The sequence below is a fragment of the Platalea leucorodia genome (assembly GCF_965183815.1).
Source record: "Platalea leucorodia genome assembly, chromosome: 14".
NCBI classification, from domain to species: domain Eukaryota; kingdom Metazoa; phylum Chordata; class Aves; order Pelecaniformes; family Threskiornithidae; genus Platalea; species Platalea leucorodia.
The window spans coordinates 1,313,454-1,338,044 of NC_138836.1; the positions used below are offsets into that span (position 1 = coordinate 1,313,454).

General features: G+C 48.2%; 1 protein-coding gene across 1 annotated transcript in view; it reads left to right on the forward strand.

The window, feature by feature from the left end:
- The window catches only part of UBE2O (ubiquitin conjugating enzyme E2 O), a gene marked incomplete at its 5' end in the record, with an annotated part of 63,594 nt that overhangs the window by 27,205 nt on the left and 11,798 nt on the right, over positions 1-24,591 (forward strand). The window contains 11 exons of the mRNA XM_082326920.1: positions 5,178-5,237; positions 10,441-10,551; positions 11,467-11,564; positions 13,085-13,148; positions 14,938-15,081; positions 15,732-15,841; positions 16,675-16,825; positions 17,655-18,157; positions 20,964-21,118; positions 22,599-22,711; positions 23,813-23,938. Of these exons, the coding sequence (XP_082183046.1) occupies positions 5,178-5,237; positions 10,441-10,551; positions 11,467-11,564; positions 13,085-13,148; positions 14,938-15,081; positions 15,732-15,841; positions 16,675-16,825; positions 17,655-18,157; positions 20,964-21,118; positions 22,599-22,711; positions 23,813-23,938 (1,635 nt within the window). The remainder of the gene's footprint in view (positions 1-5,177; positions 5,238-10,440; positions 10,552-11,466; positions 11,565-13,084; positions 13,149-14,937; positions 15,082-15,731; positions 15,842-16,674; positions 16,826-17,654; positions 18,158-20,963; positions 21,119-22,598; positions 22,712-23,812; positions 23,939-24,591) is intronic.

The window sequence follows — 24,591 nt, forward strand, 5'->3', positions numbered from 1 at the left end:
ATCGTCAGCCTGGCCTTCTGCAGAATGGTGTTTTGCACTGCCCGGAACAGTTCGTGATCAAGCTTTTGGACTCCTTTGCACTGAATATAGGAAACGGAGATCCTGCTCGCTGTCCTTCCCCCGCTTTGACCAGTCCCAACAGGGACCTGCATGTTCCTGAGTCACTCAAGGGTTTTGAGAGTTAGTTTAATACAGGCCATGTTGAACAATTTTTTTTAATCTCCTCGTGCAATTCCTAAGTAACTCTAAATATTTTCTCCTTTTGTAATTCTTTGAGTGCTTTGAGATGACAAGTGATATCATGATATTATGAAAATGCAGAATTATGATGTTAAAATGCAAAATGGCTAAAAACCCAAACTCATCTAAAGGCATTTAAAAGGGACCTTTAAAGGTCCCTTCCAAGGCAGAGCAGTCTATGATGCTATGATTACTTGTATGGCAGAGCGGTGACTGGCTCTGTTATACGGCAGGGTGTCGGGAGCAACGTCCCACTCCGACATCTACTACTTGATCGGGCAGAAGCCTAGACCTTGTCCCAGAAGGCTGTAGTTCCTCTGTAAGTAATGCCGGTGTCTCCACAGCCTCCTGTCTCAAACAGATTTTGAACTTTTTGTCTGGAAGAGCACGGGCTACGTGCGCTTGCCGTCTAGGAGTAGCCGTGAGCTGTCGCGGGCAGAGCTTGTGTGCCAATCGGTGCAGAAGACTTATTCTCGCCGTTTTGCAGCTGCATCCCTCAAGGGTTGCTTTTAAAACCCTCCGTATTTTCTAGATCATTGTTCAGCTCTTCTGGGTAGCAGAATTTCGGTTCTCAGGAGTCTTAAGTTTCTAGTAGTCTTTCTTCTGCCCCGTTCTCCCATCTTGCTTCCCCATAAAACCCAGGGTGGTTGGAAACCTCCAGTTATTAGAAGTGAAGCCATATGTGCCCCTTCAAATGTCGCAGTGTGAACCAAATCTGAGCTTCTGTGGGATTCTCTGCTCTTGCTGCTTCATCCTCTCTCCTGCTTTTTAGGCGGCTCATGTGCAGTGCAATATGATCAATGTAACAGAAGTCTTTCAAGGGAAGTGAACTTTGTATGTGGAACATATTTTCCCGAGAGTAGTATGTGATGCCACTGGTAATGTGTTGATACTGAAATGATATTAAAAATATCTTGGCTTCAGATCTTCTGGGCCTTTGAATTTCTGAACCTTTGTCATCTAACTCTGTGTATCCATGCTATATTTGGACAGCTGACTTGCTATTTTAGACATCTCATTTGGATTTAAATTAAAACAGCTTGTGTTGAGACGATTGCTACACTACTGTTTTAGCTGAAGTGAATTTGGGTGTGTAATCAGACCTTAGAGTTAAAAAAAAAAAAAAAAAAGAACTGGGGGATGCTGAGTTGGGCTGGCTGCTGCCAAGCCTGCTGCCAGCGGTGCTCCCTCCGGTCCCACCTCCCAGCGCCGTCCCGCCGCCACCCCTGTGCCGAGGCCGCCCTTGAGCTGCTCCGGGTTGCAGCCAGCCATAGCATCAGTCGGCACCGTTTTGTTTTCTCTTGGTGCCCGGGCCTGGAGCTGGTGGTGTACCGGGAGCTGCTTCGTGTAGTAAGGAAGTTTCCCCTTAACCTCCAGTAAGAGCCCTGCAGTGGTCCCAGCTGTGAACCAGTGCTATCTGGTGTAGGCTTCTGAGTCATGGCTTCACCTTTGGAGTAAAGGAGCTAATAGCTTTCAGGTTGAGAAACCAGGCATGAAAATATGGTACGCCATGTCCTGCTTTGCGTGGACTTCAGGTGCTGGGAGGCCAGATCACTCGAAAGACCTATGAGGAGCCTGTCTGTCAGCTGAACGAAGCAAGATTATGTCTTTTCACAGCACCGGGCACTTCGATTCAGCTTTAGTTGATTGTGGAGCATCCTCTGAGTGCGTTCTGGGGTTCGGAGGGCTCTGCGGTGCCGCCTTACCTGTTGCTGCAGTAGGCTGCTTTCCCGGTGGTTTGCTCTTAACCTGTGGTTTCTCTTTTTCCTCTGACCGCTGATACTACAAGTTTCCATGACAGCTTCCAAGCTAACACGTAGGTGCTGTCCCTTCAAAACAAAAATACTGCTGTGGGGATGGTGGGACACTGGCAGTCGGAGCTGGTGGCCTGGAGAGATGTCCCAGGGAGAGGATTAGTTTTTAACTCCAGCACAGATTCAGCCAGTTGGCTTGCCAGGAGCACTCTCCGGTGCAGTTTTAAAAAAAACAACCTTGATACGTATGAGACTAAAATCCTAACTTTTAAACGTGGACAGAAATCAGATATCTAGTTCTGTCTCTTCCATCACAACATTTGTCCATCGGCACAGAAAAGACCGAAGTGTGACATGTTTTCCGTGTATAATACCTCAGCTTGACTAAAAAGGAGACCGTAGAATGGTAATAGATCCAAAAGGCTTTATTTATTATTTTTCCCCCTCACGCTTTCTTTTAGTCCCACTGAGAGATCTCATGATCCCTATTACAAGCCAGGCTTTATAAAATTGCAAGTAATTTTTTCTTTTTTACTTTTTTGTTTGCAAATACAGGAGGAGAGCCTGGGAATGGTGGCTTAAATGAGATCAGTTACACAAGATGTGTTTGGAGGGTGTTGAGCCCAGCTTGGCGTGCAGGACTAGCCGAGAGCATCTCTGGGAAACTGATATTTCTCATTCTTGGGGCTATTACCAAGGCGTATGGCTAGAACATAAAACTGCTCATGTTAATACTGACTTTCATAGAGGTAAATATAGCAACTGAGCTGTAAGTACCTATTTTAAAAGTGCTTCTCCAATATTGAGTTCCCTCTCTGCTGAGCGAGGAGGCTGACCTTCGGCCGATGGCCGCATCGCGCTGGGTGTAGCAGAGGAGAGGAGGAATGGCTGGACTGGCACGTGTTCATCAGCAGCCATTCGGGTTTCTTCTGGGTTTTGACAGTCTTTTGTGTGATGACAGACCTGCTAAGTATTTATTGTTGATGCTGGCGTTCTGCCTACTACTTGGCTTGCTTATCCTAGCAACTGAGGCAGGTGGGTCTGGCTCGTGAAGGTGAGAATAGTTGTGCTGCCTTTAAAAATCGAGAGACCTGAGAACAGGTTAAATGTAGTTCCCCTGCAGAGAAAGTTTTCTGTCGTGCTTGGAGAAGAATTTGTGTGATTATATCCTTCAGGAAGGATCACACAATGGGAAAGCTACTCACTTACAACTTTTATGATTTACCAGAGTTGACTAACGCACAAATATTGCTGCTGCCAGGTAGCATCGGATCATCTTGTCAGTCTGGGTTCTTCAGATACCGTTTAATACAGAAGAGAGAGGTATGGCTCGGTGATATGTTGAAACATAATGCATCAATTTAAACACCACGTGTCAGAGATTAAATTGCCCTAATGCACATTGAAATGAAAGTATCATTATACACTTGGAGCTCTGCAGCAAGAGAACTCCAGTTAAAATACCCAAACTGCCGCTCACGCGTGAGTACTTACTGGAATGTGAATGTTGCTGCCTGCTCCTGGGTGTTCAGAGGCTATCTACACTGTACTTATTTTAACAGATAATTTTAGAAAGCTGTATAAAAATTGACGTCTATCTATTTACCCTGGTGGGATGTGGGAGGCGATGAAAACCCTTCCACAATCTGGAAACGGGCTGTGGGAGGCTTCAGGTTTCCCACTCCGGTGGAGTTCTGCCTCCAGAAGTTGGGTCTAAAAGCCTGGCTGGCTGGCTCTCTTCCTCTCTTACTGAAACAGGCGATCAAGAAGGCAATAAATACTCAGGTACTTTGGTTTGATTCCGGATCCTGTCCTCGGATTATAGATTTATGTCTAATTTAGTAAAGCAGGCTGTGAGCCAGGGTGTGGGTTGGGATGAAATGCTGATGAAGCACAGTGGATTTCAGGCTGGGGATCAGCAAGGAAAAGCAACGAATGGAACAGTAGTGGAGAGAGATTCTGCCAGCGGGATCGAAAGAGGCTCTGTCCCTGACACTGCGTTCACATGGCGCTTCCCAGAACGCGTGGTGTGTAATTAGTGTCTTTGCAGGGCTCAGAGTGATGTACCAATGCAAATATGTTCTTGACCACTGACACACAGATGAGACTTCTCCCTGTTGAGCAGAAGGGAACCTTAACTGGGTTACTGTGAGGCTGAGCAAGCCTGAAATTGGAGTTCAGTCTTGTGGCCTCCCTGTTGGTATGCTTAGGACATCGTCCCTCGTGCAGCATTTCAGTATTAGTGTGTTTGATGGCAACTGCATTTTGTAGTTTTGAGCTTGCTGATAATGCTTAATGAAATGGCCTGCAAGTAGTCTCCAGATCACTGAAACAGCTTGATGAAGGACTGCTTTTGGAAGGAGCTCGCGTGGTTAACTGGCCAGGAGTCACTGGAGACTCATCAAGTGATGCCTTCCCTTGCCAGTCCTGGCTCCTGGTGCCCACAGCTCTGTGTGAACTGGTGTACAATATGTGATGATGGTCCAGCCATGTCTTTTGTTGCCAGCTCTTTGCCAGCAAGTGCTTTAGCAGGAACTGGAGTATGAGCAGTGCTTTGACTTTATCCATGCTCTTATCAACGCTTTGTTACCTGCGTGGAGCTGGGGGCTACTGAGTGCATCAACAGCCATTTCTTTTCCTTTTTTTTTCAAGGCAAGTGCTTGCTGCAGTGAATTTGGCACCAATTCCCCTGCCAGCTAAGACTTCTCACTGTACAGTGCCTTGTTTAAAATGTTCCGGGTAAACAGGATTTCCTCAGATACTTGGGGCTATCCTGGGTGCAAAGCGTGCAGGATGATACACAGAAGTGTGGTGTGATGGCATTTTCCCGTGCCTCCTGTCTGCTCCAGTACACGGACTGGACGTGGGTAGGAAACGGTGCGTGGTGCAGACGGGGGAAGAGGGGAGTTGAGACTTGAAGTCGAACGAGGCAGTGTCTGCACCCTTTCAGCTGTGTCTGCCGACCAAGCACCGTCGTGGACAGGTCGCCCGGTTGCTGTGTTTCGGATCAGTCAGCTGGATTTTTGCAAATGTGCCAAGGGGTTAACTGTGTACGAAGTACCATCCTCTGCTGAAAACCTCCTCAGTCTGAGGAGCAGGATGCTGTGCATTTGTATTTGTCATGTTATTTCTGACCAAGTATCATCTGGGGTCACTAAATCCAGTGTCTCTCTCTTTCCTTAGCTGAAGCTTGAAGATCGCTCTGTGGTCCCTCGAGATGTGGTCAGACATATGAGCTCCAGCGTAAGTGCTTTTTTTCTTTGTCCCTTTTTGATGGTGATACTGCTGCATGGATTTCTGAGACTTGCCAAATTGCCTGAATGGAATTGAACAGTAATGCTTTGAGCATGTTCTATTTTTAGTGTTTGATAGACCTAGCTGCATCCTTTGAAAATGAAATGCTGATAAGGCTGCCTCTCTGCTATTGCATATCTGCAAAGGTCTCCTGAGCAAGTGAGCCTGATAATGTCAGGTAATGAGACAAGAAGCTTGTCGATATTGCCATCCTTTAAGTTTTAAATCAGTCCGTTCTGAGATGTGGGGAGCGTGGACCTGCTCTCCCAGACCTAACAGGGAGGCTGGAGCGGAGGAAGCTCACGTTGCCGGTGCGTGCCTTTTGGTGCGGCAGAGAATTTGGGGGGAATGTTTTCAGGGAAACCTCTCAATCTACAGTGAGCACCGCCTTGTCCAGTTTCTCCCAGAAATACAGCGAATCCAAGCACTACTGAAGCAGACATACATTGAAGCATCTGACACAGCCAGGTCAGCGGAAAGCAAGCTGGTTCTTAATCAGCAGCCTATAATCGTTACCTTTGCTCTTCCTGGATGCTATTTTAAGTCCTAGTCATTCTGTTCTAGTTGTGCAGCACTCGTGCTTGTTAGAGATGAGTGGATTTGGTTTTTGTGTCGGGAATACTGGGGACGTTGTTCAGATCAATTATCAGATGAGATGTGGGCTCTTCAGGAGCTTAGCTAGGTTGGCAGTTTCTTGCTGTTGCTCACCTAACCTCTAACCCCCAGCCATATGGCCTGCCATGTGCGCGCCTCTGTCTTCTCTTGACTTGCTTCCAGCAGTGTGGCTACCAAGGCTGTGATGAAGCAGGCAGCTGGCCACTGACTGCTGCGGTCGCACCACATGGTGCGCAGCCTGGTGCAGGGACGGGGAAGGCCATTCTCTGACCTGGGTGTTTTGTTTTTTTAAATAAAGCCTTTTTTGTCATTTAAAAAAAAAAAGTAAACCCACCCCTTTTTCACAGAATGTTCCAAAGAGAAGGGAAAAGAACTTGAAGGGTAATTTGAAAAATGCTGAAACAAAATATTTCCTTAAGAAATGTAATTGTTGTTTGAAATGGAAATTTGGAGTCAACATATTTTATTAGAACTGCAGCTTTATGAAAGCGTTTCAGTCCAAAACAAAGAACTGCTAGCAAATTGAAATATCAGCTGTTCGCGCCGTTGTACCTGGCACAGCTGGGCTCTGTAGTATATCCTTCTTGCTCAGAGAGATGCTTTGAGTCCGGCCTCTCAGCTGTTTGTTCTCCAGTGCTTCTTAAAGTCATTTTAAGCTTTCAGGCCAGCAAGTTCTTCTCCTCTTGGCAAACGTGGATGTGCTGCCTTTGTTTGCAATTTCCATACTCATCTGAGCAGAAATTGGCCTCTCTGGCTTGCTGCGCGTCTATCAGTAGATACATTGCCCAACAGTTGTTTTGCACCCTCCTTTATTGTCTGTTCGCCTGTTGTAACACTGGCTTTTCCTTGACCATTTGTCCTAGTGGCTGATAACTTCGCTTTTTGTAATTGATGGAATGGTGAGGGTGTAACTCAATTTCTTCTCTCCCCTCTAGTCAAAAGCATAGCAAATCTGAATATGACTTATGCTTCACCTTGCCCTCAAATATGTTCTAAATGTCGGTGGTAAATGAAACAAACCCCTTCTATCCCAAAAAAACCCCTTCACTTGTTCATCAGATGTGTTCCAAAAATTAGAAAAGAATTTAAAATAGAAAATCTGCCGGTGTCAGCCTGCCAAATTCAGGATGTGGGATGGTTGCCCTGCACCAGTTGGCCTGGCAAATGCACAATGTGGAACTCACTCTGTATTCACCGCTCTCTTAGGGCTTGTTTTTTTAACTTTGAGCGGGAAGGAGTCGAACTCCTCTGTTCCTCAAGAGAAGAGCTGACTCAAATTCAGGTGCTTCTCATCAAGCACTGAATGTGGGGAAAGGCTGCTTCCAAGGGTAGTGCATACAGCCCGATCACCTTCTCCGAATGCAGCTGGGCCTGTAAGTCCGATCCAGCGGGGTGAGAAGTGGTGAAAGCGGCAGTGTCTGTTTTTCCAGATGACATGCTAATTTGGGGGAAGGATTCGGCGTAGGTCTGTAATCTGTCAGACACTTGGATTTTGTTGCTTCAAAGGGTGGTGGGCTATCCTGTCCCTTTTAAATAAAGGAAGAAGAGGGTGGTGTAAAGACCCCTGTATTAGAAAAGAGTGTTGATGGAAAGAGTAGAAGGATGGGAGGCAGAAGATGTGGGGCTGCAGCCTACACTTGCTGAACCGCTTTTCTCTCAGATGGGAGTTTGCTGGTCTGCCTTAAAGCCTTGTCTCTGATGGGGAAGGAGAAGAGTCCCTTCTCCATCCATTCACTGCTTAAATACCCGGTGCCTCCAGCGTGGTGCCTGCCGTCAGGGTACCAGAAGCAGCAGGAAGAAAATCTAGGGAGTGCATTTAATTCTGGTGTGAGCGGGGCTTGAACCCATCAACTCTTCTAACGAAGATCAGTCACCCCCCTTTTCCAGTTCTGCTGTTGGAGTTGGTGGAAATTGATTTTTGTAACAGAACTGTGAAATGTCAGCTCATTTCGCTTGCCCCCCCTTTAATGGGAGCGTTTAATGAACAGGACGGGACGGTTGTGCCGGGGCAGGCTGGTGGGGAGCCGTGCTCCGGCTGCAGACCTGCCCTGGAAGACAAGAGACGGGCTGGCAACTTCTCGCTCCGGGGCCGCATTGCTGAGCGCTGCTATAATCGGAGTGATTCAGCAGAACCCCTCAGCCTGCAAATCCGCCTCCCCTGTTGCAGGCTAATGTTTCATGTGACAGTGAAATAAATAAACTCATGATAAACAAAGGTTCGGTGGCAGGTGAGGGAGGAGAGCTGTGACTCAACAGCCCCGTAGCTTCTGGGGCTGCTCACAACTCTGATCTCTGCTTTCTTAACCACAGACGGTGCTCTGTGCTGGCTCAGTCACTTTGCAACTGGAAGGAGAAGCAAGCTGAACTGAACCCGGTGCCCTTGCCCGTGACTAGGTGGCACCCAGCTGCCTTGGATGGGAGGCAGGCGTGTAGGGTGGTGCAGGCGCCTTCTCCATGGGGAACCTGTCCCGTGGAGAAAGGGCAGAGGATGTTGGTGTACGTCAGTCGCCCCAGTCCTGGTTTTATTGCTTGTTATTCTTTCACCATCAATAAAAGAGGGTGTTTAGGCCCAGAGACAAGATGATCCACAGAAACTGCAGATGCTCGACTGTATCACGTCTCAGAGCTGCTGCCGTGTTGGCTGCTGATAAAGGAAAAATTTTCTGAAATGCTCAGTGTAGGGCAAGGGATTTGTTTCTTGAGTTTTTTTTTGGTTCTGACTACTAAGAAATCTAAAACACAGGGCCTGAACTGCAAAGCATGGGCAGAGGATGGACTGGGCATACTTAATTTAGCTTAATCTGGAGGAAAAGCAGGGTAGGTGGCCACGCTCTGGCCTTCAGAAGCTGTGGGTTTTGGTTGAGCCTGTGCCACTTCTGAGCAGGCCTTGCTCATCCCACAGCTCGAATCGTGCTGGCAGCAGCTGTCGTGAATCCGACGTAGCTCTGGCAGACCCTTTTCAGGTGAGCGTTACGGTACGGCTCTGCTGGGCGCGCTGCTGGCAGCCTGCGCAGGCTGCAGGCTACGTTAGGCTTGGCTGCTGCCTGATGTGATGGAGCTGGGAAAGGCTCCCTTTGCTTCCCAGCCTTTCTGGAAAGAAATGGGAGTGATATGTGGAGCAGCTGGAGGGAACGAGCCCCTGCTGCTTTGGCTCTGCCGGCCCGGCTCTCCCAGCCCTCCTGGCCGTGCTGGCACAGCTACGCATGGCGCTGCCTGGGGCAGGGCCCGCTCTCCTCATCGCCGCCTCCCCGGGGGGCCGAGGAGCGCAGGGTTTGTGTGATGCGAGGAAGAGGGCTTGCAGCGGGCAGGTGGAAAGCAAGCCAGCCGAACGGGCTGAGCGATCCGTCCAGGAATTGCCCTGGACTGCGGGTGTCTGTAGGGCGTCGTTGCGCTAACTACCAGTCCCCCAGGTGAGACTGGATGAGTTCAGCACCAGCCAACTCCTGAGCTCCCAAAAGGGCTGCCCAGGGCTCTGAGTGAAAGCCTTGAATAAATATTTAATGCAGACGAAAGAACAGCATGTTTATAAGTGGACTGAGCAAACAAATCCACTTCTCACAGGGTATAAGCCCTGCGAGTGTTACGCTCAAGTCCTGTTGGAGCAGAGACCTTGATGTTTGAGACAAGGACAGCTTCAGAAGTTGCTGATACCAGGGCATTTGTCATCCTGGCCCTCAGTCAGCTTTTATAATGGACTTGTGGTCTTTAATAAATAAGAGTATCGATTGTCCCAGCTGTCAGGAGGCCAGGGCAGCTGCCGCATTTGACAGTGTTTGGGTTAGCAGCCCTTCCTTGCAGGCCTCCGCCATATGTGTGAGCAACGTGCATATTGCGTGCTCCCTGCCAAACTATCCCCAGAAGGCTCTTGACAGCATGCATTATTTTCTTGGGGACAAGAAAGATTAAAACTTTGCTAAAAAGTGAGGGAGATAATGACAACCATCTCGTAATTGGACCAACTGTAAATTATCTGGCTTGAAACCTTGAAATCTGACAAAAGGTGCCAGATTTTTTTTTTTTAGTATGGCAGCAACTGAAGACCATGTAAATTGTCCTGCAAAATCAGGCTTTACGTGAGGAGTCACAGCTAGCTTTAAAGGTTTTCCCTTGTGTGCTGGGGTTGATGATCTACCCCTGCCTTTGGCTCAGGGCAGTACCTGCAGGACGGTCCTACGGAGTTGCAGAGATCTCAGTTGGATAGACCCAGGAGCCAGGCAGATCTTAAAGCAAGTAAATGCTAAACCCTGACATAGCGTGGTCTTATTTGACCAGATGCAGGAGTCTCTGGGCTGCTGCATTAGCAGCCATTGCAAATTTTAACTGGGAAGAAAACACTGCAGGTCTTTAATAGTGATCTCACCTTCCGAGTTGTCTCAGGGTCATGTGAAATGCCCCTTCAGAACGAGGGCCTGAGGGGTACGAGGCGGGTTTGCTCTTGAGACTCGTCTCTGCACTTCCCATCTGCACAGGGAGCACGTACGCGCGTATGTAGGACCTTCCCTAGGTGATAAACTGTTTTTCTCTTTTGTGTTTTCAGGACAGCCAGTGTGGGACTGTAATTGATGTCAACATAGAGTGTGCTGTGAAGCTGGTGGGAACCAACTGCATCCTCTACCCTGTCAACAGCAAAGACCTGCAACATATCTGGGTGAGAACACAGCCAAAATACACGTGGGAGCCAGGGCTTGGTGGCTTGGAGGGCTGCTGCTGTATTCCAAGTAACACATGCAAGGGAGGCATCCATATTGTGCAAGATGCATCTGCGGTTTGGTTTTATTTTAAACTTACTGAAAGCATCCTATCCCTGGAAGAAGATGATGCAGCATCGCCTCATCTCCCCATCTGTTCTGTGTTTCTGATCACATCACTGAGACCAAATTGACTTGGAGGGCTAGGCTGACATTGAATTGTGTGAGAACTTCTGCACCGAGATGGGCTGGTGTGACGACCTGCTTGGGGCAGCCCCGTGGCAGTGGCACAGAGGTTCTGAGCTGCAGCGGTGGTGGTGTTTAAACAGGCTATAAAAATGCTGAGAGGAGGCGAGTATCTTTCTGTTGAGCTGGAGCAGTCTGAAACGTACCTGGTTCTGCCTCTCGAGTGGGTGGGTGATTTCCAGAGACCAGGTGGGGTAGGATTTCATCATTCTTTTTCCTCTGAGAAAAAGATAATTTGGGAGCGAAGAGCAGGAGTGTCACAACCCTTCTTAAGAAACAGCTTGTAGAAAGGCAGTGGGATACGGGCTTCTCTGCCTGGGATGGAATATTAGGCTCAATAATAAAAAATAATTGTTAATATTGGCTGAAGGCAAGTGTGACTTAGCAAGTTTAAGATCCAAGGAAAAAATCCCAGAAAGGCCGAGCTGTTTAACTGGAGAATCCAGGCTATGTGCTGACCGTCAGGCAACCTCTTCAATGTACGTTTATTCCTGTTTACAGCGAGATCTGCAGTTGCTGTCATAAATCCCTTTGAGATTGCTCCCTAGTCTGCGTTGTCTGAGGACTCGCTGATCGCTCAGAGTGCACGGGTTGATGTTCATAAGGCTTGTTTCATGTTTTCTTCATAGCCTTTCATGTATGGTGACTACATAGCCTATGACTGCTGGCTGGGCAAGGTCTACGATTTGAAGAACCAAGTCATCCTCAAGCTTTCCAATGGAGCCAGGTACTTCTCTCTGTTGAAGACTGTCCCCCTTGGGTTTCACAATGCTGATCTGTTTTGGGAGAACTGGAAACAGGTTGGGCTTCTCATTTGCATACTGATAAATCATCTGCTTGCGTTATCTTCAGATGTAGAGTAAGAGTACATCTTTCTCTGAAAACATTGAGATTCATTGGTCACCCGCTGGAAGAACTGTTGTCTGGAAGGTGACAATTGTTTTCAGTCCCAGCAGATCAGTCCTCCAGAACTAAAGGGTGTCGGTTTTTAAGCTGCACTTCTCCCCTGGAAAAGTGGCTATTTAAGATGGATCGCATGTGCCAGACTTTTTCTCAGTAGGAGTGCATACCTTCACTGAGACGTAGGGAGGGAAGATTCTTACTTTGGGGGAAAAAAAAAGTCTGTGAAAGTGTAGAAACCTGCAGCCTAGTGGTTTTCATCAAAGATGAAAAAGCAGCCCAAGACTGCACAGCACTGCTTTATTTTTCACTGTTGTTTGTAACTGTATTAATAATGTTTTTTTCAATGAAGACATAATCCAAAGTTGTATCTCTAGAGAGATTTAACCAGAGACAGTGAAAGAAATATCGGTTAACTTATTCTGTAGTTCTGCAAAGCCAGCAGAAGGCCCTGAATACTGTTCCTTGTGCGTGTCGGACAGTTACTTGAGAACTAAAGCGGTCTGAACTCACTACGTTCGCTCTGTTACTGAGACCCGTCTTGTCCAACAAACTCTTTTATTGAAAAGGAAGGAAGGAACCAGTGGAGGGCCAAGAGGCTTATGGGCCTGGCACTGGGGGGTAACCCATCTGTCTTGTAAATTGAGTGTTGACATTGATGCTTAAAAAAAAAAAAAAAAGAAAACAAACCCACAACCCTGCAGCCAGCTCTGAGTCTTTCTAGGAGAAGCGAGTAATGCAAGAGCTATGAGAGATGATTGGTGGATGCGCCTGTGATTTTGATTGTTTTAGCTTTTGGTTAATGCAGACTGAAAGGCTCTTACGCATATGTTAAACTGGGAGTGAAAAATAGCTACACTTCTCTATCTGTATCGCCTGCAGTTACTGGTGCAATTTAAAACCTTGCTTGGTTTCTGTTACCAGCTCATGCATAACTATGTAAAATGAGGTAACTGTTTTCAAAATTTCTTCCTAATGAATCACTTGAAATCTCACCAGAACTCACTCTGGAAATGAAGCTATTACTGAAGCAAGTATACCCAAATTGCCTTTAGGCTCCAGTGTTGGTGTGACTAAGAAATGGAGCTTTTGCAGCAGATAAATCTTGTCCAGCACCCTGCATATTACTTAATTATTTTTTTTTACATGTTGAAGGGAACATTTAAATACCAGGCAGTACTTTTATAGCTTGTCTGCAGCCAGTTTTGCTGGGGACCGTAAAGGCTCAGCGATATACTGCTGGGCATATGGACAGACCTGCTCGGGCAGCGTCAGTTAATTCGGTGCTGTTTGCTTTTGAGATGGACGGCTCTGGAAATGCCACCGTGTCTCTTGTCTGTTTTCCAGGTGTTCTATGAGTACAGAGGATGGAGCCAAGCTGTATGACGTTTGTCCCCACGTCAGCGACTCGGTGAGCTGCTGGTTCTCCTGACTCTTTTTGATCAGCTTCCTCTTGTAAGCTTTTTGTGCAGGAGGGAGGGGAAGGCAAAGCCATAGGCACTTATTAATCCTAAAAATTAAACGATGCATCGCAGCTGACAAACACTTCACTAGATCTTCACTTGAAGTAAGTGTAACGGGATGTAGCTTAAAGGTGATGTTAGTAATGAGCAGGTTTTGGGGAGATATTACAATTAGTATATCCAACTGCTTTCTTTGCAAACAACTTGCATAACATGCAGTCAGATGGCTGATGTCAAGGCAGTTCACTGTCTGCTCATTGTATCTGTACATGCTTGAAAAGGCTCTTACTCCATTTAATGCTTTCAAAATTGTTCCCCTTCTGGAAAAGGGCATATTGTTTAAAAGGTGTTCTGCTAGAAGCATGGTTCCAGATCATGTAAAATACTCTCTTGCTATTGTAATCCATGGCATTCTCTCAATGGAGACCTGCCGCCATGCTGGTGTTTTCCACATCACGTGGTGGGGAAGGTTTTGCTAGCTTTTAGGTAAAACACGGAGATCCCTGTGTGATGACGGGATCTACCCTCTTTCTTTCAAAGGCTGACGACAGCTCGCTTGTTCTTCCACACAGCATCAGTAGGGCCTGGCTGCACTGCTGGCAGCGGTCTTGGGAGTTGACTGGGAATGGCGTGTGATCCTTGGGAAGTAGCAATGCAGTCAGCCCTCGTCCGTCCCAGCCTTCAAAGCAAAGGTCCCTTTGATCTAAAACTGCTCTTCGGTTAAAAATTTATGCCTGTTTCTTGAAGAGTAAATGGACTATCAGTTTAATAGGGTGTGCTGCTGTGGTTTTCCTGTTCTGTACAGAAAACGGGTGGTCTGTTGCTAGATGTTCTCCAGCGTCTTGGTCTCTGCTACTTTGGGTTGCGCAGTACGTTTTCCACTTGCTAAATGGATGCTGCAGCAGCTTCCAGCTTCTGGGTACCGAATTGTGAGATACCTTGTTTTGAGTCAGGCTGCCTTTAAAGTGTACATAATCCTCTGGAGGCTTGCGGCTTGGTCTGAAACATGAGTTGTCTCCAGTGTTACTCTTGATCCTGTGCTCAGAATTGCTGTGTGTTATTTACCTGACTTAGATCTCTTCGCACTGCTCATCCTTTCTGACAAATTACAAGACTCGGTACAGTTTTGTGCTCAGTATTTTATCTACCCTGAACTGCTCTGTCCGCCCCCACATTCTGAATCTTCAGCTCATCAAGTCACTCTAAATAGCAGTGGGAAAGAGCTCTAGGACAGCAATTGTTGTGTTTACCACCCTGTTTTGTTTTCAAAGAACTGTCATATTCACTAATCCACTTAAGACAGCAGTAATACTTACAAACTTAATTTGACAAGCGGAGGAGTGAAGGCAGGCATCCTCTGGGTCTGAAAGCTGTAGGTACTTGAATTAGAGCACGGAAAAGAGATGGGTGTCCTTGCCCAGATCTCGGCCCACCTTGGCTGCTTCGTTACTGAGAACACTGGTGTGGAAATCCACATCTTTTGTTTCCTCCCATACCTTTGCGTCTCCCCCACTGAGTCATAGGCCCATATGGATGTGTGACAGAGCGGGTTGCTATAGGAACTGCTGGGCTGACTTAGGAGCGGAATGAGCTTGAGAGATGGGCAACTTGCAGACTTTTCCTTTATGGTTAATCTTACTGATCACGAATAAGAGAAGAGAAATGCTGGAATCTTAAATCTTAAGAGCAAGAGTCCTTTATGCTGTGTTTTTTTTTTCTCCTCCCTTTCTTCCACAGGGTCTCTTCTTTGATGATTCATACGGCTTTTATCCTGGGCAAGTCCTCATCGGGCCTTCTAAAGTCTTCTCCAGTGTGCAGTGGCTCTCGGGTGTGAAGCCTGTTCTGAGCACAAAGAGCAAGTTCAGAGTGGTGGTGGAAGAGGTAAGGACTGGCAAGCTGACACACAGCCACCTCCTGCGCAGAACGGGCCCTGGCTGGCGTTTTGGAGCAGAGTCAGCTTGCCATGGTAACCTTCCAAGAGCAAATGCGCTGTGGCTCTCTTCTTCTGAGGTGACAAATTCCCTATTGTGGACTGACAGGACTTTTGAGCATGGCTTGGCTTTTACTCCCAAGGGTCCCTGCTAGCACCCTGTAAGGTGGTTGTGTGCCAATACACTTAGAGGCCAGTACTGCTGATCATTAGGGTGGTAGAAGCACCTCTTCTGTTGAAACTTAATGTTGCATGCTGTCCAAAAAGGGAAAAACGTTGCTGACTTTCTGCTGAAAGAGGGAGCAGCTCCAAGTCCATTAGCATGTCTCTCTGTGACATTGGACTGCTGATTTGTATGTACTATAGCTTCCTTCCCAAGCCAGGTGCCATCTTTCTTGAAGTTAAAAACTGTAGAAGCTCTCGGTGTTGCCAAGAGCCATGCTACGGGAGCACTGTAGTGGTCCTGGATGTGGTGAAACTGCACTTGGCCATCTTAAATGATGAAAACAGGTCTGCTCTCTTCCTGTGCGTTCAGATCCTGGACACTGCTCTAGGAAAGCTGCTGAAAAATTAAATTGCTTTCTCTCTCTTTACATTGTAGGTACAGGTGGTAGAACTGAAGGTTACTTGGATCACTAAAAGCTTCTGTCCTGGAGGTACTGACAGCGTGAGCCCTCCTCCCTCGGTAATCAGCCAGGAGAACCTGTCCAGGTGAGATCAGTTTAAAACCTGTTTTCGCTCCTGGTGCCCAGGGCCTGCACAGACTATGGGTGACATGCCTACCAACTAATTAGACACAACGCTGCTCTTTCCAGTGGGTTTTTCTCCTTCTTGTATGCCTGTATCTTCCAGAGCTTCAAAAATGTGAGAGAATAGCTTCCAAATCAGTTTAGCAGACACTTGAGTTACCAATACAGGGGCTACCATCCTGCCACTCCTCTCCAAGTACTCTCCAGCTGACAAGTGCATAGAGGAAGGTGGTGTCTGGCAACAGCTCGCTTCTTCCCTCCTCCTTCCACTTGGAGCAGGCTGCAGCTCTTAACTGCGGGCGCAGTCAGCAGCGGGGGTGTCCTGCTGGGGACCCGGTGCGGAGGGAGCATCTGGTGCCCTCTGCAGGCTACCGCTGCGAAAATGGGCTGACAAAACTCGGGAAGAAAAGTCGGATGAGTAACAGAATAGCACAATGCAGCGCAGTTCCTGCTTGGAGCTCATAAGGAATCTGGAGGAGAAGAGCTTTGGGATGACGGCAAAAAAGCCAGTGCCAGCTTCAAATGTCTCTCGGCAGCTGTCTCTGGGGGGGGGCTGGGGGAGAGGAGTGACTGACGTCCGACCCAAACCCTTTATTCCCCACCCAGTCCCTGGTGAGATGTCCCACTCCTCCTTTGGAATTGTGTGCCTGGAAAAGACTTGGTGTGGTGTTGGCTTCTGCCACCCCAAAAGCGCCGTTGGTGCGAGGTCCTGCCAGCCTTGTGAAGGCCCTGGTCACTGCTAGGTTCTCTTGCTGCTTTTGCACTTTGCTCATGGCTGTCCTCCCGTTCTACCAGGGTAAAGCGTCTGGGGTGCTTTGACCATGCCCAAAGGCAGCTTGGGGAGAGGTGCCTCTATGTGTTCCCAGACAAAGTGGAACCTGCAAAAATCACCTGCGAATGCCCTGAGAGGAACTGTGTCCTGGGCGAAGGATCGGTTGCCAAAAAGGTGAGTTGAGGGGTCGAGGGAGGCATTGACTTCTCTGAGCACTTCTGGTCGCTGTGGCTTTTAAAGCAGAAATCTTCCTGGCAGTCATGTGGTCTGAAATGCGATTCCTGAAGTGGTTGTTGTAAAGAGTAATGGCTTGTTGTTGCCAGCAGCGAAGTCACCTTGTACAGCAGTCTCGCCGCACTGGGTGAAGCGTGCAGCTAATGCCACGAGAGAACATGAACAGGACATTGAACGTAGAGGTGTCACCTTGCAGGGGTCAAGCTGTGTCGGAGCCGGTGTGCCGTGACAGCTGGGGCTGCTACACATGTTGTTTCTGTTAGCGTGACCTCAGGTTTCTTGTGGAGCTGAACTGTTCGGTTAAATCCCTGCTACAATGAGACAAGAAAGAAGCCTTTGCTTCCCAGGCCAAATGAGTCACGCTATGGTTTCTACACGCTGGCCGTAGAGCAGCGGTGTTCCTAGAATAACAGGCTATCAGCAGTGTGGATGGTGACCTCCCTGCGTAGCTGTGTCTGTTACATAGATTAACATGTGCAACCTCTTGTGGCTTTCCATAACAAAGTTTTGAACATGCTTAAAATAGCCTTAAAGAGCAAAACTGACTTTTCCTGGAGTAGTCCAGTGCTGCTCAGGAACTGGCTGGTATTTGCTCTTGAGTAGAGCAGTGGTGAGCTGCTGGTTTGCAGAATACGCTGGTGCGGGTGAAGTGTGCGGAGGCCCATGGGGTGCTGTTTTCCTCTCTGTCCCAAGCTAACCATTCCCCAGGTTGGCTGGCGGCTTGCTGACTGTACAGGCATATTGTCTGACCCAGGTCTGCTTTCTCTAGGTGAGGCGGCTGCTGAAGAAGCAGATAGTGAAGATCATGTCGTGCTCCCCGGAGTCTCAGGGTACCAGCGAAGCCCCTGACAAAGAGTCTGCTGCAGCTGCTGACCAAAAATCAGAAGAGCTTAAGCCTGGATCAAAGTGTGAGCTGGATGACTCTTCCAACAGTGCACCGAGTCCTGGGGAGAGAAAGGAGGAGCAGCCTGAAGAAACGGGGAAGGAGAAAGGGGGAGCGGCAGCGCGACAGCAGCAGCCTCCCTTTCTGCTGAAAGACGAAGGGTCATCCGACTACCGGCTTCAGTCCATGGAGCAAGATGCTGATGATGAGGCAGCTGATGACACTGATGACACTAGCTCTGTCACCTCTTCTGCTAGCTCCACTGCCTCATCCCAGAGTGGCAGTGGCACTGGCCGCAAGAAGAGCATCCCTCTTTCCATCAAAAACTTGAAGCGGAAGCACAAGAAAAAGAAGACCAAGATTTCACGAGAGTTTAAGCCAGGAGACAGGTGAGTTGGATTTCCAAACTTGCCAAAATATCCCTTATCGAAGTTCTCAGGTGTAAACCCCCTCCTCAGCTTGGGCGGAGGATGATGGTGTGCCTCATGTTGGAACACCCCTTGGTGGTAACCAGCAGTGATTACCTTGTGGTGACTGTGCAGTGGCCTGCCTGAAACCAGCTTGGTCTCAGTCCAGCTTCTGATGAAAGCAGAGCCACGTGACGTGACACTGATGCTATTCCATCTCAGCTACGCCGCAGGGCATCGGCAGAATATCTGTGCTGTGCTAGACTCTACGCAGAGAAAGGGACAGGTGAATAAAGATCATACCGCTTAAACATGACACTAATGGGTTACCTCCTCGGCAGCGTCTGCGGAGAGGCTGAGGATGGGCCGTGCTAGCAGGAGTGGACAGCTTATCCCCAGAGCTGTCTCCAGATCGGCGCGGAGGGCTGTGCTGGCAGGCATTCGTACTGCAGTGGTCTCTGTTATCCTTACCCTGCTCTGGAGAGAGATCTGTAGCTTTTGCCAGCAGTATAGTTCTTATTGGGTTTTTAATGAACAAAATACACTCCTTGAGAGCCTTGGAGGAATTTATTTCAGTAGCTTGCAGGAGAGAGGATTGCAGGTATCTGCCCATTTCTAGATAAAACTGGATCTCAGCAGCTTTGAGAATGTTTAAACTGTTTTCAGGGGTGCAAAGACATCTGACAGCTGGCTGGCCTGTCTCGCTGGCTTCCCTGGGCTGCTTAGTTCTATACAGATCCTGCCTCAGAAATGAACTAGTACAGATAATACGTGAGAACCCTCCCAGAAAAGTGACATTATCAGGATTCAGGGGATCCGGTAGTTTGAGAATGCTGTGAGCTTCATCCATGTTTTGTTTGGGTATTTTAGCTTTGCCTGTATGCAAGGAGAGTTGTTCCCTTAGTCCTTGTGGGTTTGGAGAAATTGGATTTGAAGGTCACAAACATGAGCAGCGCAGTATTCGAGTGAAAGGAGGAAAAAAAAGGGGGAGTGCGTGATAGAGTGCCTGGGAACTGATTCTCAGGTCAATTTTCACTTCACTCCCTGTTGCTGAATGCCTCTGCCTCAGCAAAGGCTTTGCTAAGGAGAGCTTAGCTGGTAAACCTGGTAGCTTTCTGCACAGGCAGAAGGGGAGAAACCCCTGTGACAACACCGAGAGATTCCTGTGCTGGGTCTGGGCAGCTCCGTACAAGGAAATGCAGAGATCAGCTGTTGGAACGCTTTGCAGCGATGACCGTGTCACAGAAAAGAAGAAATACAGGTTTTTAAGCACAGAATGTGAAACCCCAGCTGACACTTCAAAGGGCGTATGTGGCAGCTGGTCACAGCTCAGTACGAGGGGTCTTCGCTGTTGGAACGCTCAGGCGAAGCTGGTGAGACCATCAGCGGTGTGCTGCCGAGCACTGCTGAGAGCCGCAGGGTGGACGGGCTCGCTGCCGTCAGCCACCAGAGCCGACGTGTCAGCCCACGGGCACCTCCGATGGCAGGGGCCCAACTCAGCCACTGGCTTTACCATCATTTAGTGACTTGCTGCAGCTCTCCAGGCAGTGCATAGACCTCTGGTTATCTTCTAGTGAGGATATAGAGGGATTTTTACTAATGCCAAGTCATGATTTTTGTTTGCGAAGCAGCATGAACTGCGCTGCAGACGGGGCCGTATCACTTCCCTGGGTGGCCTGCCTTTCCGCTCTCCGTCCTCGGCTGCACATGCTCCCGCTTCCCCCAGGGACCCGTCTCTTGGCCTGTCACCCACCACGCTTGACCTGCTACAGTGTCCTTCTCCGATAATTTCTGCTGTTGAGTGCTTGGCCCTATGAGAAACTTCATATTATTTCTACTTTAAAATATTTCTCCGACATTCATAAAAACCGTGCTGGAGGGAAACAGTTGTATTTGCCTATTGTATCTTCTTTGACTTGAAACCAACATAAATGCAGCACTTGTGTTATGGGTGGAAGTCCTGGCCAGCAAAATAAGGACACAATTTAAAATCGGCGAGGGATTCAATTTGTTCTGTGCTTAGGAGAGATGAAAATGGTGGAGGGCTCGTTAGCAGAGCCCGGCCAGCTAGACTGCAGCTCTGTTCCTCCTGCCCCCAAGCGAGTTGTCTCTTCAAGCAACTCTGTCGAGCTCCACAGCGGAGTGCCAGCGTGTGGCCCATTGTTGCATGTTGGGGTTTCATTTCTGAGCTGCAGAGACACACATGTATGTGTTTGAACAGCTGGGAAGGAGACTTGTCTCTTTTAAACAAAATCCTTTTGCTTTACCCACATTCAATGTGTTGCTGCTTTTTTTTTTTTCCTTGCTGGAAGGGCTGAGATGGATGCTCCTTTATCTTTCCTTTCCAGTCCCATGCTCCTAGTTTCAAAGACTGCTCAGAGCTGCCAGGCTGGAAGGTGCTTCAGTGGAGAAGATCTTAAGTTTCAAAGTATTTGAAGCTCCTGTTGTGCCTCTGCCAGGGGTAAAAGTGGGTGCTACTAGATGTTAATTTGCTCCACTAGGAATAAAAGTGAGCTCAGCATCAGCTCCCTGGAAAGTAAGTCCTCCTGCAGCATAGACTTGCAGCAGTGTAATATCTGCAGTGACTGAGAACCTGTCAAAGCAAAACCTGCTGTGTAGCTGCTTCTGCTGGGTCTGGATGGAGTTTCCTGACTTGCTTCCCAGCCCGCTGATACGGGTACCCTTGCGTTGCTGAGATCCATCTTGATTCCTTATGTTGGCAGCATCACGTTCCGGTTGTGCTCGTGCACGTTCCCTCTGGTAACTCATTGCCTTTCTGTGTTCCCAGGGTTGCCGTAGAAGTGGTGACCACGATGACTTCGGCTGACGTGATGTGGCAGGATGGCACCGTGGAGACAAACATTCGCTCCAACGAGCTGATTCCAGTCCACCATCTGGACAACAACGAGTTCTGCCCTGGGGATTTTGTGGTGGACAAAAGAGGTATTGGGTGTCAAAACAATGCTCTCCTCAGGGAGCAAACATGCTCTTAATTGTGAAGTATTCTTCAATCTGGATCTCGTAATGGACATCGTAGCCCTTTTTACGGTGGTTGTTAGTAGTGCTCGCTTGAGGTGGGCGCAGGAGCCTAACAAGGGACAGACAGTGATTCAGGTGACTTAACACGAATGTCAGCAGAGAACCATTATTTAAATACCAAGGCTGAACTATGACAACAGGCAAAATGGGAAAGGAATAAATGCCAAGGAACAAAGCTAGGATTCTCAGGATTTCTGTAGAGTAGAGGTGGCCCACCTTCTTGAAAGTGCAAACGGCTCTGAGCTCTCTCGCAGAATAAGGGGAGAAATGAACGACTTGCACTGCTTTTTCTGTATGGCTTACCTGTCATGACCCTCCATTTTTTTTTCTTGGGGGGTTTTGGGATCCAGAGGCGGCATCTTGCATGCCTTTTCTTCACCAAACCAGTTGGTAACGCTAGCGTACACAAGTTCACAGTACAAGTTCAAGGAGACTTACAGCTTTTGGATACAAAATATTGATGGCACACCATCTGGCTCTCAGCTCCTCTTCTGTTCTTGCAGGGACAGACCCTCAGCAGTGGGGAGCACAAGACACTGTCAGACTGGGAAAAGGGAAAGCTAGCTTAGCAAAAAAAGATGCTGTTTTGCATGGCCATTTCTGATGACTGTGGGTTAGACATGGTTTGTGGAAACTGAAGTTATCCATCAGCTCTAGCTCTACTGTTCTAGTTTGGCCTCTGGGAATCTGTATTCCTCTGTCTGTCAAACATACTCTCCAAGCAGTCTGGGATGCCCGCAGTTCCTTGCATCCCCCTGCTAAGGATGCCGGGAGGTGGATCTTGTCAGCCAGATAAATCTGAAAGGTATCTGGATACCGGTGTGCAGGGTAACAGCCCAGGCCTAGGGAGGTGGTCCAGGCCCAGCTTTGGTGCTGCTGGATCTCCGATGCATGTATACGCACATGTATGCCTGCCTGCCTTCCACCTTTGTCCAGTCCATTTTTCCAGAGGACCAAAACTGTTGTGGGTGGCACATTTCTAGCTGAAGAGCTCGGCAGCCAGGGCCGCTCTCGGGGAGCTCTTGGCCAGCCTGTCCAGAAACTCTGATGGCCTTGGTGCAGAGCTGATCTGGAGACCAGAGCACTAAGGTGGCAGCGTCTTTTCTCTTGGTGGCAGAGCTCAAAAGTGGTCCCAAAGTGAATGTGTTCACCCAGCCCAATGCAACATAATCTTACTTTATCATCACTCTGTGCCCCATTATAATGCAACTCATTAGCCGAGTACAATTTTGACTGTGTAGGAAGAACTATTTTTCCTCCTGCCGCTCACAAATGGAAGGTTTCAGCTGCAAGAGCTTGGGAGCTGACAGCTTCAGTTGCTGTGCAAAGTCTGTGCTCCTCCACTTAACTTGTCTGTTTTCTTCCCTACCCTTGCGACCAAAAGCTCAGAGCTCCCAGGACCCCGGGTTGTATGGAGTCGTGCAGTCTGGTGACCATATTGGCCGTACCTGTGTGGTGAAGTGGTTCAAGTTGAAATCCAGCGGAGATGATGTAGAGGTAAGTGCAGGAGCCACTGCCCGTTGGAACCAGCTAAGAGAAAGCAGCCACAAAACAGCACAAGCTTCACAGATAAACACAGATAAGCCTGGGAGTCAGCTCTGCAGTTGAGTTTGTCCTTGAGGATGGGAACAGCAATGTGCTTTTGGGCCTGGGAGGCTTAGCTAGAGGTGATGTCGCTTCATATTTGTAGAAGCCTGCAAGGCAGCAAAGACCAAGCAGAGGGTTTACATCCCATAGTCAACATCAGGCTCTGGTACGGATGAAGATTTTTGCTGAAGTTGTCACAGACAGTTGATTTCTTGAGTTCACTATTAGAATTTTTCCTTCCCATGTCTTTGCTAGCTCATGGAAAGAGAGTCAACCTATTGCGTGTTGTCCTGCTTGCCTCTGCCGGGCACTATTGCCTACAGTCAGCCTAATACCTTTTCCTTGGGGCTTGTAGGAGCACTGTACTTTGCAGAGTCTTGCTAGGCTGCAGTCTAGTTGGGGATGGGAGGGGACTTGAGCCACACAAATCTGGTGTACTGCTTTCTGCCTTAGGGTGGGAGACCACGTTGTCGTAACTGAGCAGGGCCCTTTACATCCAGAAGCAGAACATCAGTCTGGCCTGGGGTTGTGCTCCGCTTTACCGGCTTCTCATTATTTGTGGGCTCCTAGCTCCGTTCCTCCAGGAGAAATCGAAGGAAAGATGTTTCCCATTAATTGACGAGTCTTTTGTCAGACACTTGTTGTTGCCTTGGATCGTTTCAAAAGTGAACTCTAACCCTTTGGGCCCCAATGAACTGCTTTGAGAAATCTGGGTGTTCAGAAGGGAATAAAATGTTGTTCTTGCATGTCTCATGATTGTAGTGAAGTGGAACCTGAAGTAAAGGTGAGGGTGAGCAGATGAGACAGAATATCTGCTTCCTTTCCTTGTGCCTTGATTGATGTGCTACAGGATGAGGCGACAAGAAGGGACAGTAGCAGCTCCTTGCAGGTTGTTGGAGCAACTGAAAACTGACAAAATATAACAAAAAGTACTTTCGAGTGTTGAAGGTGTGCTCTGAAGGTCAGTGCAGCGTCCTGGGGCTGACATGTTCGCATTCTGTCTCGATGCAGCTGATCGGGGAGGAGGAGGACGTGAGCGTGTATGATATTGCTGATCATCCAGACTTTCGCTTCCGCACTACTGACATCGTGATTCGCATTGGCAACTCGGACGGAGCCACAGCTAAGGAAGATGAGGTAGGTTCTGGGCACAGTTATGTGACCGCATTGTCACCAGGTATTAGCGGAGACACCTGAAAGAGTCAGAAAGCCTTAGGCCCCGTGGGCATCCTAAACTCCCTAGCTTGCTAGTTTTGTATCAGTGTCCCCTGCTGTCACGACTAACATATCAAATCTGAGTCTGCTGGAGATGTAACCTTGAAATCCTTTGACCTTGGTGACAGTCTATAGCAGAGGAAGAACAAAGTTGAGACAAGAATCGAACATATGCCTGAGGATTTTCAATAAAACTCTTGCTTAGGATTTCAGAGTAACTTCTAATACGAGGATATTCTGTGGGCTCCTGAGCAAGAGTGAAGGTGGATTTGTCATGAAACCAGTTTCACTTGGCAACAGAAGACTGGGGTTCTGGTTTTCATCTGAGTTGTTATGTACATGTTAATTTTGCTGAGCTGATTTATCTCCTGGGGAGGAAGAGGGAACAATTTATATTGTAGAGGATACGTTCTTTGCTAGCAAACAGGCTTCCTTACTGTGCAGGGAAGACCTCCAGCTTTTGAGACTGCTGCCCTAAAAAAGGGTTAAAAGGGACAGTGCGGCTCTTACGGCAGTTCTAGTTTCAGCAGCATGAAACACATCCGAGCTTGCTCAGCTGACCTAAAAAACCTCCT